General features: G+C 43.5%; 1 protein-coding gene and 1 long non-coding RNA gene across 4 annotated transcripts in view; both read right to left on the reverse strand.

The window, feature by feature from the left end:
• Positions 1–239: 239 nt before the first annotated feature.
• On the reverse strand, positions 240–2,159 carry LOC127143586 (uncharacterized). Its single transcript, XR_007815149.1, has 2 exons — positions 1,303–2,159; positions 240–759 (listed from the first exon to the last, which is right to left on the reverse strand). It is a non-coding gene; the product is annotated as an uncharacterized LOC127143586 (long non-coding RNA).
• A 2,486-nt stretch (positions 2,160–4,645) lies between these two features.
• Positions 4,646–16,622, reverse strand: part of kcnh5b (potassium voltage-gated channel, subfamily H (eag-related), member 5b) — a 111,939-nt gene continuing 99,962 nt past the window's right edge. For all 3 annotated transcript variants that reach the window (XM_018703199.2, XM_018703204.2, XM_018703201.2), the window contains exon 13: positions 4,646–7,277. In XM_018703199.2, coding sequence (XP_018558715.1) covers positions 6,183–7,277 — 1,095 coding nt within the window. In that variant the 3' untranslated portion in view covers positions 4,646–6,182. The remainder of the gene's footprint in view (positions 7,278–16,622) is intronic.

Raw genomic sequence — 16,622 nt, forward strand, 5'->3', positions numbered from 1 at the left:
GAAATCAGTCATGTGACTTTCTGGTTTGTGAATGTTTTTTTTTACTCACGAGTCACCACAGCTCATAAGGACAGGGGGAGGTGAAGAGCTCTCCTCCTGCAGTCCTCTTGTATCAGCTCCTGCTGGGTGCCAATACAGATCAATAAACTCCATCGATTACTTAATGCCCCTTTCGGAAACTGAGTGCAGGGGAAGATGTTTCTAAAAACAGAGAGACAAGGACAGACATGGAGCCCAGAGAGAGTATCCCAGACGGCTGTTTATTATTCTGACACTACAGTTTAGGTGTGCAACTGTAAAACAATACATGAGTCAGTGTGGGATTTCAGTGCTGCTCCATAACCACTGCTTTAACAAAAACGGTAGAAATTGATAACATTCCAGTAGAAAAAAGAGAAAAGCTTTTCCTGAAGGGCCCCGTTTATTCAAATCATCCAAAGTTTTACGACCAAATCTGAGCTAAAGCTGAGACTGATGAAAAATTAATCCTGGTGAGAAAATTCTGCAGGTTGCGTCGATTTACTGAGATAAGTGAAACAATAAAAAATTCTATCACTACCCAGGAAATGACTTCCATTTCTTGTAGTGTCATCTTCAATACAATTTGCAGAATCGAATCAAGCCAGAGGATAATTTTAATAAATGAAGCCCCTCGGCCGTGCCCGCCCGTCCCCAGAGAGGTGGATTCATGGTGTCAGTCAGTCGGCACGACGCAGACAGACTGCACATCATCAGCATGCTGAGGAGAGCCTGATGGAGCTATGGGAGGGGAGAGCACAGAGAGAAAGGAGGATCAGACGGGTGAAGGTGGAGGATAGGGAGGAGGGAGGAGGAACGAGGAGAAGAGAGGAGGTGTTTGTCAAAGAGACATGAGACAGGACGGGACCTCCTACCAGCTTCAAGACGGAAAGTGTCCGAGAGAGAGAGAGAAACAAAAACCATCACCACTCCCAGTGAAAATACTGGGAGAGCAGAGTGAGGACAGGAGCTGGGAGGTTGTTGTACATTCAAGTGGCGAAGCTGAAAAAGCCTGTGCTGAAACTATGTGTGTGTGTGTGTGTGTGTGTGTGTGTGTGTAGGGCTCAGATCACAGGAGGAGTTGCCCTTCATTCTCTTGTCAAATTCATAAAGACGAGGACGAGCTCTCTGCCGTTTACTCACACGACCTGACAAGTCGCGAAGGTTCAGGCGAGTTCACTGACAGGAAACTCCCCCGTCCGACATCTCAGACTGCTGATGATGCATTACATTTGAAAAGAGAATCACTGTATTGCGAATATAAAATTGTGGAGCAAATCTCACCCAGCTCTACATTTCCTCGTCACTCTGCTCCGTCTGAGGCTGCGGCTGTTTGAGTCCAAACTACAGGACAAACTCCACCAGTCACATTCCTGCAGACGTATGAAGCCTGGACTGAACCACTGGAGTAAAAAGACCTTTACTGTGATTCATTCATATTTAAGTGACACAACGTTTAATGATCACTTAATAATTCAGAAGCAGCTTTGCTTTGTGGGTTTAAACTACAGATAAAAATAACATTTCAAACTTCACTTTTATAATGTATAATAATAATTCATTACATTTGAATTAACTGACTTTTATTAGCTTTTAAAAATGGATAAGTCTATTAACTGCTTATAAAAACACTGTGACAGTATCTTATCACTCCAGTGGTAAACTTCAGTGCAGCTGAGCGTGTTCTTCTTTCTGAAGGCTTGAGGTTGGACTAAAAGTCAAAACAGCAAGGATGTAAAAACGCTCTGAGACGGCTCGGTCTGTTTCAGAGCTGCAGACGGCTGCAGAGAGTTGGGATAAACATGTTGCAGTTACTTTTTCCAGAAAACCAGAATTTCTTTCATAACTGAACTCGACTGTAAAAAGCTCGGCCTCTCTAAGTAATCAGATACTGGTGATTATATTTATTTAGATAAATCTGTTAGATATGGTTACATACTCTTGTAAAACAGTTCAAAGTAAAGATAATATATCTCTTGCTGGTCTGAGGTACTGACTGCAGCCAGTTTGGTGAAGACGTCCTCCAGTCATTTGTGTGATTTGATGACAGTGAGTTAGGGGTTTGCTCCAATTCACATTCCAGTTTCAACATGTTTTTGTTCTTTGAAGGATTCAGCTCTCTGCTTTGCTAATAGTATTCTAACATTAACATGCAACAGGGTGACAAGCTGAAAAGCTGAGCCTAGATCATTCCATGGCAGTACTTTCATTTCCTCAGCACATACTGTGTCTTTCTCTGTGGAAAAGAGCAGAGCCTTTAGTTCCAGTGTAGACATACGTTCTTCAGATATATGCTTAGTTTCTGAAACGCCAATCACTCCTACATAACTGAAAGATTCTAAATCAATTTGACAGTTTCCCTGTTTTAAAAGTTTTAGAACTGCAGCTAAAGTCTTTGAGGGGAATAACTGTCCCAACAGGACAAAACAGCTACATCCCTGCTGTCATTTCTCATCCTGTACTGTGGCTTTTGTTTTTGTTGGCTGTAATCTTCAGCTCCATCATGATGTGATCTCAGTGCCAGCTGTGCTGTCAGGCCACCAGCACCATGAATCAAACCGAACATCTGCAGAGCCTTTAAAGAGGAAAAATCCCTCTCAGACAATCTTCTAAAGTCTAGAAAGATACATCAGCCTCTGATGTTTGGTGCATTCCAGGACTTATTTAGTCATTTCTGTTTTTGATGCATCAGTAAGTGGTTTCCTGGTCTCCCACAAAGCTTTTAGCATCTCAGAGAAGAGTCTCTGCTGCCAAAAGAAAGAAAGCCAAGTGTGTTGTTGTGCCCAGTTGGTCAAACTACAAAAACCTGATCAGAAAGGGCACAATACCTCACACACCTCCACCTGCAGATCAACAAAGACACAGCCTACAACTGCTACTATGGACTAACTGGTCTATGGTGGAGGTCTCCTGTCAGACGTAAACAATGGGAAGAAATCTTTTGTCAAACTCTACGGGAAATACAGTTAAAGAGAATGATGACTACGCCAGTTATAAAACATACCACCACCAGAAAACTAAACTGAACCAGAATATCATCAGTCAGTTTTAACCAATCAAAGAACACTTACAGTTAGCACAGCCTGAGATCCTTGGATAGGGGTCTGTTCATAGTTCCTGGGTCAGGACTAAAAACCAGACGAGACCTTTGGGTTCAGGGCCCTCGACTTTGAAATGACCTGCTGGAGGAGATCAGGCAGAGCAGCTCTGTGTCTTCAACTGTCTTTGTAAAGCACTTGTTCTTGAAAAGTGCTAAAAAAAATGCAACTATTACTCCATGAAAACTCGTCATCAAACTCATTAGGATCCATCCACTGGAGAGGAAAGTAACATAACAACAGACTCATGCCTTTCCTAAATAATTCAACTGCTCGTCTTGATTTTATGCAACCCATCATCAGATATAAATAACTGATATCTTATATACACAAGCAAACAAACCCTCAGTCCCTCAAATAGATATATTTGCTATAATTAGCCTCATCCTGGCCTCGTCTATTGACACTGTGGAGCAGTAGAAGTTCATCAGAATCAGCCTCTTCTGAATCAAATGTTGCATAGCTTTGCATGATATTCGCTCTAAGTGACATGTCAGTAAGGATCAGAGATATGAAGCATTCTGCTCTGTGCTGCTCTACACAGGTACAGTGGTAGCCATCAACAAAGTCTTCCAATAAATTCATCTCTGCATAAAACACTAGGGGCCAAACTGCCTGAAACTGCTGCTGAGGTGCCCCTGAGCAAGGCACTTACCCCTGATTGTCGCAGGGGATCTGCTCAGAGGCCAGCAGCAGAGAGAATGAGGGCTACACTGGAAAAGTCCCAGCAGTGACTGAGTGTGAATGTGAAGCAGGTTGGTGCAGGAAACAGGCCTGGAACACACAGGATGAAATGAACAACTGAAGCCATTAAAACCATCTTCTCTCCAGAAAAGTTCCAAAGCAAAACCTGATTAGCATACAGTGACAGGAATCTTATGTCTAAACTCGTCTTCATCTAGTGTGAGTCTGTGCCAATTAGCATTACAAAGTTAATAATCCTCATCGTTTTCCAGTCTGCTGACAGCAGAGAGAGACACACCTGAAGGAGTCTGCATGTTTAAAACCACAATCAACATCAGGAAGGAAAACAGCTTCAGTCTCAGAGCAGTTTGGTGGAAAGTTTTCAGAAGCAGGAAACTGTAAATGAGCAATGAAAAACTACACAGACTCTGCATTTAGAACTGGGATCATTAAAAGCAGGTTTTTCATATTTCCAATATGTTGATATTTACCTCATTGGTTCTCTCTCATGCACCTGTCTGTGTTTGTGTGTAATATCATCACTCTCACAGATTGATCACGACGCCTTCAATTCTTGACACAAATTTATCAAGAGATATGTGAGCGAATGCATCGAACCTAAATCAATCAGAACTGGAGCCTGCACGACTCTCTCTCCTCATTTTGTGTCGACTGTCGACCAAAAGAGAAATCCAACCAGCTGTTAGCTATGCAGGAGCTAACGACCTCCAATATGGCCACCAGAAGGTGTGTTACATGAGCTGAACCCTCTGATTCACATCAGCCCGTTTTCTGCCACCTGTCCATTCACTGCAAAAAAGCAGAAGACATCAGTCGTTAAACAGCTGAGGCTTTGGTGACGGCTACTGTACATCTGTGTTCTCTTTTATTCTTCTTCTGCCTTATCAAATGTGATGGTGTGTGTGTGTGTGTGTGTGTGTGTGTGTGTGTGTGATGGGATGAATGCTGCTGCAGGGTGAGGAGGGACAGCGTTTGAACCTCACAGGACCTGAAAAACCTTGACGTCTGACAGAAACCCACTGATCTGCCCTCTGTGTAGCAAAAGCCTCGCTGGGCCGTCGGGGTTCACATCAAGAGACGCTGCATGTGTATGCATGTGTATGTGTACGCACACACACACACACACACACATATATATATAGGTACGCACTCTGGAGCATAAAACTACTCCTTTGCATGCAGATTTAGAAAACTGATCATAAAAAGTACAGTATTCCATTTTTTATTACTTGAGCTTTTTGCGGCAAAGCTGCTGTCCTTAATGGAACTCAGAGCGGGCTTCAGTGAGATGCTCGCTGGTTAAGACTGCCGTGTGTGATGCTGGGGCTGTGGGATTACATGTCACTGTGCTGAGTGGACTTTTATGTGAACTAAACTCCATGTTATTCCCCCAAAAACCTTCTTGTCATCCCAGCTTTACCCAAAGTGCATTCTGCCATCCCTGATTCATGCAGAGGAATGGAACAAAAAGAAAGAAAAAGCAAACTTCCTTCATTCACCAACATGATAACAAAGGCGAACCCGAGCAATGCATAGACACAAGGAGCAGTCTAACAAAATAACCATTTAAGGGTTTACCAGACATCAAAATGAGGCCAAGGACATTTCCGTAATCAAAAATAGAAATTATTATAAGAAGCAAAATCACTAACCCATATAAAAAAGATTTTCCTCAAACCAGAAAATTCCCTCTCTGTGTTAAGGGATGCTGCTTCTTCACATGTGGCAATCTGTGTTCTCAGAGGGCGAGGTGAGAGCAGAATAAAACTTCTATTTCTTCTCACAGGCAAAGACAAAACAACAAAAACAAAAAAACGTCATTCCTTTCCATTTCTCTATTTATAAATAATCCATGCACAATCCCTTTGCCAGTAAACCCTATCTGTTATTTAATGTTTATAGTGCTACCAGTATGCAAACCCTGAATGTCCACATAGTAAATTATCAATGAAAAATATTCATATGTACAGTGTAGCTCAATAAAATGTCTCTTTAAATTCGATTTGCATGCAGTCAACTGCATAATATACAGGCAATAAGTACGTTCAGTTGTTGTTTCTTTGGCAGGCCAGAATCCAGCTGGACATGCATAGAGAGGTATGTACAATCAAAAAAACGGGATCCAGGTCACCGTGGAGTGTGGACTCTCATGTGACCTGGAGATAAAAGTCAGTGTGCAAATGTTAAAGAAGCCAGTTTTTATCTCAGAGAATTGAGACCAGTGGCGTAACTGAATCCGACAGAGCAGGATGCCTCAAAACGAGTGTTACCTTGACTTGATAATCGTGATCGTAGGAGAACAATGTGCCATGTGATCACTGTTATTCCAGTACGCTCTCTACACCACTGGTTTAGCTCTCTTCAGAGCCCCTCATCCTTCTCTGAGTCTGGAGAAACAGGCCTGGAAACGGTGAAAATGTCCTGACGTTGTATTTTGGTTTTGGGTGTGGTGGAGGCAGACTGCGGCCCCGTGGACGGCCGCCTCTTGTCCGACAGCAGTTTGATAATTTCAGCTACCTGACTCTCCAGGGCGCCCAGACGGCCTCCCAGAGTCTGGATGTCCTCCCGGAGCTCCAGCCGGGTCTCGTGAAGTGCAGCCTGCAGGGCCTGCTCCGGGATGGGGCAGAAGGGGTGAGGAGACCCCGCTCCTCCGGGGAGAGGGCTGTGGAGGAGGGGGGTCACGGCAGCGGGGGTCCGCGCCTCCCCCGCCCGGTCGATCCGCAGCTCACTCTTGGTGATGCCGCTGTCGCAGGAGTCCGTCTTTCGGAGGGGGTTGTTACTGGACACCCCACCCTCCTCTACGCCCCCACTCCCCCCTGCTTCCTGACCTTTACCCTCCTGAGAGAGCATCTCCACAGACACAGCCTTGACGTTGTTGTTCAGCCCCTCCTTCCTGGCCTCCACTGGGGCCATGTTATTTTTCAGGCGCATCCAGCCGCTGGCCTTGGGGGCCGGTTTTCCCAGCGCAGGGCTGGTGCTGACTTTCAGCCTGACAGTCTGCTCACCTCCCCCTCCAGCAGAACTGGGCTGCAGCTCCATGATATCACAGTTGTTCTGCTTGGCAGCCGGCTCTCCAGGATGGCTGTACGCCAGGGAGCTCTGCATGGGCGTGACCTGAGACACGGTCAGCACGCTGCTGCTGGGCGGGGCCCCGTTCTGCATGGAGGAGTGTGGCCGATGGAGGCTGAGCGGCAGAGAGTGCTGCAGGCTGGAGTGGCCCAGCTGCAGGCTGTGGGGGTGCAGGTGCTGGTGCTGCTCCACCTGCAGCTGGTTCTTCTCCAGGTCCAGCTGCGAGGCGGCAGAAGCTCCCTGGTTGCGGAGCTCCTTCTGCTGCTTGAACTTCTGGAAAAGCTTCCGGACCGGATGGTCCTGGGGGATGGTGAGCTGCACCTCGTTTTTCGCTCGCTGCCTCTCCTCCTCCTCCTTCTTGACCTCACTGATCTTGCGGAAAATTATCTGCAGGGGAAACACAGAAAAAAGAAAAGCACACTGCTTATCAGAACACTTATCATTTCATATGAATACTATGAATAATAATTCCCTCTCTGGCGTTCCCACCAGCCGTTGCACATTAATAAGTGGAGATAAAGCATTTTTCTACAACAATGAGAAAAAAGAAGAACATTTATTCTAATGGAAATCTGTCAGTCTGTCTTTACTTTCTCACTTGAGCACATTCACATGTCACATTTTCTCTGCAGTGCACTCAGGTACTGCAAAGCTTCTGGAGATCCGTGTTAAATTATCCATCAGTGCTCCTACACCTCCCCCTGTATTATTCAGCCTGAGTCTGGCGCCAGCCTCTCTCCTGGCTCCCCTTACACACTAATTACATTGGGAATGACAGAAATCCCTGTCAGGCAGGCAGCCAGCCATCCAACTGGCGATTGAGGTGTTATTCTTGGTTAAAATGATAATGCTCCCACAATAGATGGCAACCTGAGTCGATCTTCGAGTCAAAGATTGAAGCGAGGGGAGTCGCCCACCTCGCTGTCCATCCATAATCCACCCAGCTGTCCATTTTTACCTCCTAAACTCCTTCCTTTCATCCATCTCTACTTCCTGCTCATCCAACCCTGAGAGCCTGCTGAGCCAAACCAAGCGCAGCCTGCTCTGAGCTCGAGGAGGAGATATGAGGAGGGGGAGATAGAGACGCCCCGTCAGTCACTTCAAACCTCCACTGCTTCCTGGAGACATAACCTGCAAGATTAACACTTTTAATCGAATTAACTATGACCAGCAGTGTGCTCTGAGTAAAGTAATTGAAAAGTTATCAGCGGTGGGTTTTTGTTTCTACTTGTCTCTTTGTGAAAGAACAGTCGACTGTCTCTGTGTAGAAATCAAGACTCTGTCACAGCTGAGCTGATGATGCTGATGTGACAGAAATCAAACACCACGAACCTTCATCAACCAGCTTCACTCTCTATTAACTTCAGCAACTACAGTCCCTGTCTGTTATCATGCTGAGACCCAACACGCATCAGACACAAGAATCTATGACATTTCTGATGTGTGTACAGTGAGTGTATTTAAACACACGAGGGTCTGAAAACAGCCACACAGACCAGACGGTTCTTTATTCTGCTGTCTGATACAGCCATTACCTTCAGTTAACTGATGCAAGTTCATGGAAACATACCTAACACATACCTAAGAGTTGTATCTGCCTTATTAACATGAAAGTAACTTTACATTAAAAGCAGGAAAGCCACAGTTTCTTAAAGATATGAGGATCAACTGAGGTCTGAAAATATGAATTCCTGGGAAATGATGATGAAGTTAATGAAGCTCTGACAGAAACTGAAACAGAAGAACTAAAAGAAGTCAAAGCAGCAGTACGTTCAGCTGATATGCTGCTCGCTGGAACATCAAGTGTCAGTTAAGGTGAAAATCACAAGAACTGAACTGTTACTCGAAAGGAAATTTCTGAAAGGAGGTGAAGTGATGTTAGGAGTTGGTGGAAGTGAAGGGGCTGTGGGAGTTATGTTGGAGGTGTCATAAGGATGAAGTCAAACATTAGAGGTTTCTATTTAAACTGATGGTACAGGTCTCCTACTGTTTAAATGATGTACTCCTCCATTTACATGGATTGACTGTAGCATTGGCACCTGTGTCCACTCAGTCATTCTACAGGTTGGAGAGTTGGACGTCCTGGCTCAGCTGGGGTATGCTCACACTGTTAAACCATACAATCCTTTGAGTTTGAGTCCAGTCCAGAAACTCTGTCACATGTCACTTTCCTGTCGACCAAATGAGTGCTCAGACTCCGCTCACAGAAACACTCAGCTAAATCCTACAACTCGTTTTGGGACGATTCTGTCCATTTTATTGGTAATAAGGTGTGAGGCTGTGCGGAGGACAGCTCATCATTCTGCTGCTAATAAAGGAGAGACAGTCCGCTGACAAAACCTGTGACAATAACTGACATCTACTGCAAAACCAAGAACTGCCCACACAGGTGAAGTTCAGTTCTCATATTCACACGCTCTCAAAAGTGTTATTTTGTGCTCAAGTGCCATTAACTTTTAACAGACAGCAAATACAGTGTATCCAGTACATTTTACTGTCCTCTCTCCAAACTTTTTAAAACTGTTGACAAAACAATCTGAACTCAAGGTCCACTTACTTCCTCTCTCTTCATCAGAGTCTGAAGTTTGCTCAGGTAAAATCGAGACAGTTGATGTTATCAGACTGCTCACTTTACTTTCCTGAACGGACCAAAAGCCAAACAACAATAATCTGTTTTTCTGTCTATGTCTTCCATTTAGTTATTAATATTTAATCTATGCTCGCTCTTGGCGGCTGCTGCTGACTAATCGAGCTGGAGGGGGGTCTCTGTTGTGAAGCAGGATGATTCTGCAGATTTATCCTCTGCATCCATCTCAAAGCCTATCTGACATCACTGGTCCTTGCTGACTTCCCTGCATCCACTCATTGACCCTCACAGCTTGTTCTGGATGCTGTAACCTGACCAGGGTTTGTTTCTTATCCTGGGTATCCCCAACACACAGAAACACACAGCCCCTGCTCTCACACACACACTCAGAGCAGCAGCCTCTCTCATAAGCCTCAAGCTTGCAGACGTGTTTCGCATCAAGTGTGGATTTGACATTCTCAGCTCTTCCGCCACACCGGAGAGCTGGCTGTTCCAGATGAGGTGGTAATGATTCCACCTGCCATTACTTACTGTAAATTTTAATCTTCCCATCTTAAGATCGTGTTATTTGCTATTTTATCTGCTGTATCCCGTCCCTGTGGCAGGTTGATCGGTAACAGATTGTACAGCTCACAGTGTTTTCCATGACGTGTGTCGGCGTGACAGTAGCAGTTAGAAAATTACACCAGCTTTCCTATTTTGCAGTTTGCCTGGATCCATCACTGTAAAGACTTTGGCTGCCAGTCACGAGTTTTTAAATACTCCACAGAAAATCAGTTGGCATTGCAGTAATAGTTGGCAGCGCAGCGCGTCTTAAAGCCCTCAGAGTGAGTGCTTTGACCTCATGGCATCAGGCTGAGTGGCCTGACTCATTTCTCACATTCAGCCTATTTTCTGCTGACCCAATTATTCTGTCCCTCTGTCTCCTCGACAGCCAGCGCTCACGTATGGAGCCTCATTCACAGTCTGAAGTGGCCGTCCACCGTGACACATGCATAGAATGACCCAGAGTTATGAGCAGTGCTGCTGAGTGGATCTTTCTCTCCAGTTTCTGAGAAGTGAGAGGTCGTCAGAGAAGGCGAGATACATAAACGGCTCCTCACGAGCCATTTATATCTCGGCTGAGCAGCTGTCATATTAACACAGAGGTTACTATGAAACCAGCAGCTTCTGTATCAGCATTACAAAGATTAGAAAAAGGTGTAATGTGAGCTCTGCAGTGCAGCATAATAAACCCATTTAATGACTGACTGCTTTCGCCTTTAGACGTATAAATGAAGGTTTGAGGTGACATGTGGCTGTGGCACTAATATGTAAGACCATCAATGACATAAAACCTTTTTGGGCTCGTTATCTGAATAGGTTATGAGATTAGGTTACATTATAAGTTATTGAATTCTCAGTAAAGACCTCATGTTAATCAAAATGTTTATTCATCTCCAGCAGGGAAAGTCCTCGGGTTTGATTTCCTCCTCTGGTGAGTGATTTGATTCTTTGAGAGGCTTTTTAAAAGCTGGCTAACATCTATTCACCCACACTGTGTTTGAGTTAATGATATTTTTCAAATAGCTCCTCTTTTTCATAAAACCTTTTCAAACTTTATCTGGCTGTTCAAGATATTCCTCTCTGATCCATTTGTAAATGCAGACTAATTGGCCTACATACTAGACAGAATTTAATGCAGTGCTTACAACATCTGTACCACAGTTCACTTTGTTCTTAAACACTATTGAACATGGAATCATTCACAGCATGGCTCCAACAAAACATAGAACAGCCAACAGAGCTGTTTTTTAATAACATATTTATGTAAATAACCATGTTCTCTTTTATCATATATCTACCTTACTAAGCTCTGCAGTTAGCAATGGCTAACCAAACCCTGGGTTTTAGCTTTGAAAAGGTTTTAAAATACACAGTTTTACCCCCTCAAGAAATGTATTATTTAGTAGACAACATAATTAAAACGGCACTAGACAACTTGTTCTTTTTTTTTTACTGGGAAGCAAATTAGCAAGTGTTTCAATAAGCTTTCTCATTATTTATTTTGTCTGTATTTTGCTTCTAGTGTCCATGCAGCATCTAAAATTAATTTGGGAAACAGGACAAACATATGACATCTTAATTAGTAAGAAAAGACTGTTATCTATATATAACAAGTCAGCTTTGTACAGCTTGAAAAGGCTAAATGTTTTTCTGGAGTGTACAGCACTCAGACACTCGGATCCAACAACAGTGGAAGCAGGTATTGTGTAACAGATGCTTCCTGTGAGCTAATACACACCTGCGTCCTCTCAGGTTTGTTTTTCAAATACAGTTGTTGAACAGCAAAGAACGTGCCACCTCGAAAAGGTACCAGACAGCGCGTGTGTGTGTGTGTGTGTGTGTGTGTGTGTGTGAAGTCACTCGTACGAACCCTGCAACAACAAATATGCCATCACAACTGATTCACGTTCTGCTCATCAACTGACCAATTAATCAGCTAATGTTTGTGCGCCTGTCTGCTGCTGTGCATTAAGTCCATGTGGTCCCTTCATAGTTCACCCCTCACTCCTCTGAGAGCGCTGCAGCGTCCTCCTGAGAGCTCCACATGCAGATTCGAGGATGCATATGCTAATAGAAAGAGAAATTAGTAAGCAGAGCCTGGAGGAGACAGACCACCCCCTAACAGGAAGTCCGTCAGAAAAACAAAACACAGAGTCTGTCCTTGCACTTTAAACTGCCATGTCTGTCTCTGTCTTTTAACATTTAGTTTCACTGTAGGTAAATACTCTGATGCATCAGCCTGTAAAACAGCAAACACTGCAAGAAGAGGAAAGTGTAACACAACAAGAAACTAATTCATACATTTATATTTCTCATGTGTGAGCATGAAACATCTCTGTTAGAAATGGAGATGAACTCGATCTGATGATGGTGTGATGTAATTCAGTGTAATTGAATGGTTTGGCAGTGGAGTGTATGGAACTGCAGCCTGACCTGACACTGACAGCAGCCTCCACCACCCTCAGTAAAACTGCATCAGCCTGCTCGTCTCCTGATATAATCTACATGAGTCAAATCAAGGTGCAAACAAGCCCTTGAAAAGAGCACTGTGGGTAAAAATACGCCATCATTTTCTCTGTGGATACAGCCACTGGTTACCACTGGTAACCTCTGTCACGTTCTGTGCAGGTATGATACACTGATTATATTACTACTGTGTGTGTGTGAACATGAAGAAACCATTAATAATAAAACAGTAGATGAGCTGTTTGTTTCTCTCACCACCTTGATGACACCATTCATTAATAAAACTGTGACATCTTATGCTAATTTAACATATTAGGTAGATTAGGTTGATGCAGCGTGTGTGTGTGTGTGTGTGTGTGTTGATTGCACCTACAGTGATACATCAGTATGTAACTTTGCATTAACTATCATGAACCAGTTCATTGCTCCTCTACCATCAACACCTTCCCTGTATTTTAAGTTACGTGTGCTGTTGTTGTGCTTATATTCTTCCTGGCTGATGAAGGAATTACTGGTTTGAGTTTCTGGTTTATCTCTGACCTGCTTGCTGCCTACAGAGCAGTCAGACCTCTCAGGTGATAAGATCCAGATCTAATGAAGGTGACGTTTAATAACTTTGGTCCCGGTCTGTGTCACAACTATCTTCATGTTTAAAAAGCAAACAGGAAACATTTCTTCTGGGTTGTTATCGACTCGTAATCAAATGTGTTTGTTTCTTTGTTTCCATGAAACTGTTTTAACCCTGACAGTGAAGGTACAACATGGATAAATAACATTCTGTCAAAGGCTTCTGTAACTGAACAAACTGATGTTTGAGTTTGAAGATGAAGTGTTGTCTGATCTGACATCGTTGTAGGAAAACTCCCCTGTCCTGCTGATCTTAAAGAATAACTCTGAGACGAGTAAATCAATCGTTTACACCCAGAACTACGGGAAAATAAGTTCCTGGATCAAAAACACTGGAGTTATACTTTCATGCCAGGCTCTTAAACTAAAGTCTTTCTGTGTTGTTTTTCAGCTCCTCTGGATTTGAACCACAGTAATTTGACAGAGGTGACGTTGCTGGTCTCTTAATTTGATTTACATCTAATTAATTAAGTTTATAATTGGATTAACTCCTAATTTGCATGCACATCAACATAACAGGCAAAAAACTCAGCTGTTAGTTTTTATTCCAGGCTTCTAATTAAGGGCCGAGTTACACCTGAGGAACCAGGTGGAAGTAATTAACTGGCTGAGCGAACAGAAAACCACTGGTTCTCTTGGTGGGAAGAGTCTGGGGTTTTGAAAACCTTCCCAGATTTTAGTAACTGTGGCATGAGCAGGTGTGATGTGGAGGCAGAGCGGGGAGTTAGCTCCCTCCTGCTGAGCCGACTGCTGAGCCTGTTCAGGCTGTTTGATTGGAAAAACTGGAGAGAAACTGGTTCCTTCCTACATCACAGCTGTTGGACCTTTTTACCATTTTTTAGGAATTTACTTTAAACCTGCACGAACAGAGATACATCTGAGTATATGTAGAGCTCTGTTAAACTAACTTTAATCTTTCTGTACTCTAAGACCAGAATTCTATTTAAATAAAAACATTACTTCAGACAAAGTGAATTTAAAGAACTGTACCTCTACATTTACCTATGATATATGAATTTTAAATGAATGTGTATGTGACTGCAGGAACGAGAGGAGCGTGACAGATTATTGTGGCACAGATCCAGAGTGTCGTCCTCTTTACATCAGGAGCCAAATCGACACTTAAATCTAATAAAACATTCCCAGAGAGATGAAGGGGACTTACAGGCGAAGGAATTCTGCTCCTCTGGATTCTCTAAATGCTTGGTCAGTGTCTCCCATTAACTAACATCACTACATGAACACATCATTATTGCAATGTTGTGAACAGAATTGTTGTCACGTTAACAGCTACAAACAGTGGTGGCATACACGCTCAGCTGATTTATAGTGAGATATTTTCTGCCTCATAAATTATGTAACAACACAACTGATCTAATTTACTTCCCTGGATGAGAGTAGGTGTTATTCTAAGGGACGAACTGTGTATACTCATCTGCTCTCTCAGCTCCAGACAGCTGTGAGGGGCTCCAAACACCGTGGCACCAAAAATCTATTTTTGTCTCAGACTTCAAGCTCTCGTTATAAAGATAGTTCAAATATAAAGTGGATTTCAGCGTTGATAAAGCCCAAGAACGAGAGCAGAGACAGAACAAATGCAACATTGTGTTTACGAGCTGCCCGAATGTGCATCAGGCCTGTTTAAATATTCAAGAGCGTGCAGAGCAGAAGGAGGGTGTCAGGGTTTATTCAGGGTTTCACAGAGAGACGCTGGTTGGGCTGAGTAATGTCTTCATTTTAGTCAGGTCATGATATTCTGACTGGAGGGGAGGAATAAAACAGAAAACATTACACGCTGGAAATCTGGCAGAGGGAAACCAAAGAGGAAATATTAGGTGATATTAAAAGCAAGTGCAGGTAGGCAGTATATTATATATAACACTGCATATGTTTATATACAGTACAGTAATTCATCTGGTACGATTATGCAGAGCATTGCTTTGTTTTTCTATTAAACACACTGCACACCTTGCTTTGAATGAACTTAATTACAACCCTGCTAATAAGGGAAATTAAAATTTAAATGAGTGAGACACACACACACACCACACACACACACACAGGAAAAGTATATCCTGTACTAGATATGAATGGATAACAAGAGGTAAAGAAGGAAGAGAAGACAATAGAGAGAAAAGGAGAGAGGAAATGAAAGGAGAATGAAAAATGAGAATGAAAAAAGGCAGAGCAGAGGAGGAGAAACAGTAAAGACTGACCTGAGGAAACAGAAAAACAGGACAGAAAAAAACCTGCAGACACAAACAAACAGCATGCTGAAGGAAGAGAAATATCCAGGCTGAAAAAAGAAGGGGGGGGGGGGGGTCTGGGGCTCACTAATGAACACTTTACATCTTGTTTATTTAAACTGTACAGAAGCTGAAGTGTACAAATGACAAATTGCAGTTTTCTAAGCTGGTTACATGCAGGAGTGATTTTGTGGCCGGGTGCAGTTACTTCCTGGAGTCTTGCTGTCACTGTTACGTTGCCAGACAACCAGCAAAGACTCTGTGAATCTAAAATGATGTAGGTAAGGACGAGGTGGTGTGATATCGTCACAGAGCCACAGAGTCTGTTTAGGTTGAGGTGAATGGACGAGTCCATAAAGCTTCAGAGAGTTAGTTCACTGACTGTCACCGCCACTTTGTTTTAACTGTGACCACAGCTGCTCCTTAACCAGCTGCTTATTAGGACAATGAAAGCTCACTAACCAGACATTCACCACAGCAGTGTCAGATCACAGAGCCTCTCCTCCATCATCACAAACACTGCTGTTCTGCTGACGGGAGCATCTGGTCAGAAAAAGCTAATATCAGTCATTTTGGAAAACAACATTTTGTCATTAAAGGCAATGCAACAATGACAATATGAAAGGGTGGTAGTAACAACCCTCCAGAGGATTATCATTAGCATTATAATATCACTCTCATGAGAATCTGATTCAGCAGCTGCCCTCAGCTTCACAGAGCTCGGAGGTGTTGACCAGTCAGCCAGAACCACATGAAAACAATGTGCCAAAGACAAAGAGGTCACTAACTAAACCACAGAGAATTACCACCTGACTCTGCAGCTCCACCCAGCTTCATGGAGCTTCACAGGGAGCTTCTGTCCGGACCACAGCCGTACAGTTCTGACTGGTGAGTGAATGTTGGGCAGAGAGCGAAGGCTGGACATTCAACAGGTGGACACAAACACCACTTGATAACAGGTTAAAGGATGGTGATATGTCACTGGGTTCACAATTTGTTTCTGCAGGTTTGACTATAACCTCCAGTTTTATGTCCATGCTAGCAGCACCAGCAGTAAACTGTATACCTGTGCATTAGCCGCCTGTTTACCTGGAAGCTCTGTATTCTGCAGACTGGAGGAAACACACACGACTAAGATGAAATTGATATTATCCCTTATCCAGCCTCTGGCTGTGTGTCTGCACACTTTGTATTTTGATGTTTCCTCAGCTGCTGTCACTCTCCTCCATCACTCTCACTGTACGGTCGAGGAGGAAATCA

This window comes from Lates calcarifer, linkage group LG19, assembly GCF_001640805.2.
Source record: "Lates calcarifer isolate ASB-BC8 linkage group LG19, TLL_Latcal_v3, whole genome shotgun sequence".
Classification (NCBI taxonomy): domain Eukaryota; kingdom Metazoa; phylum Chordata; class Actinopteri; family Centropomidae; genus Lates; species Lates calcarifer.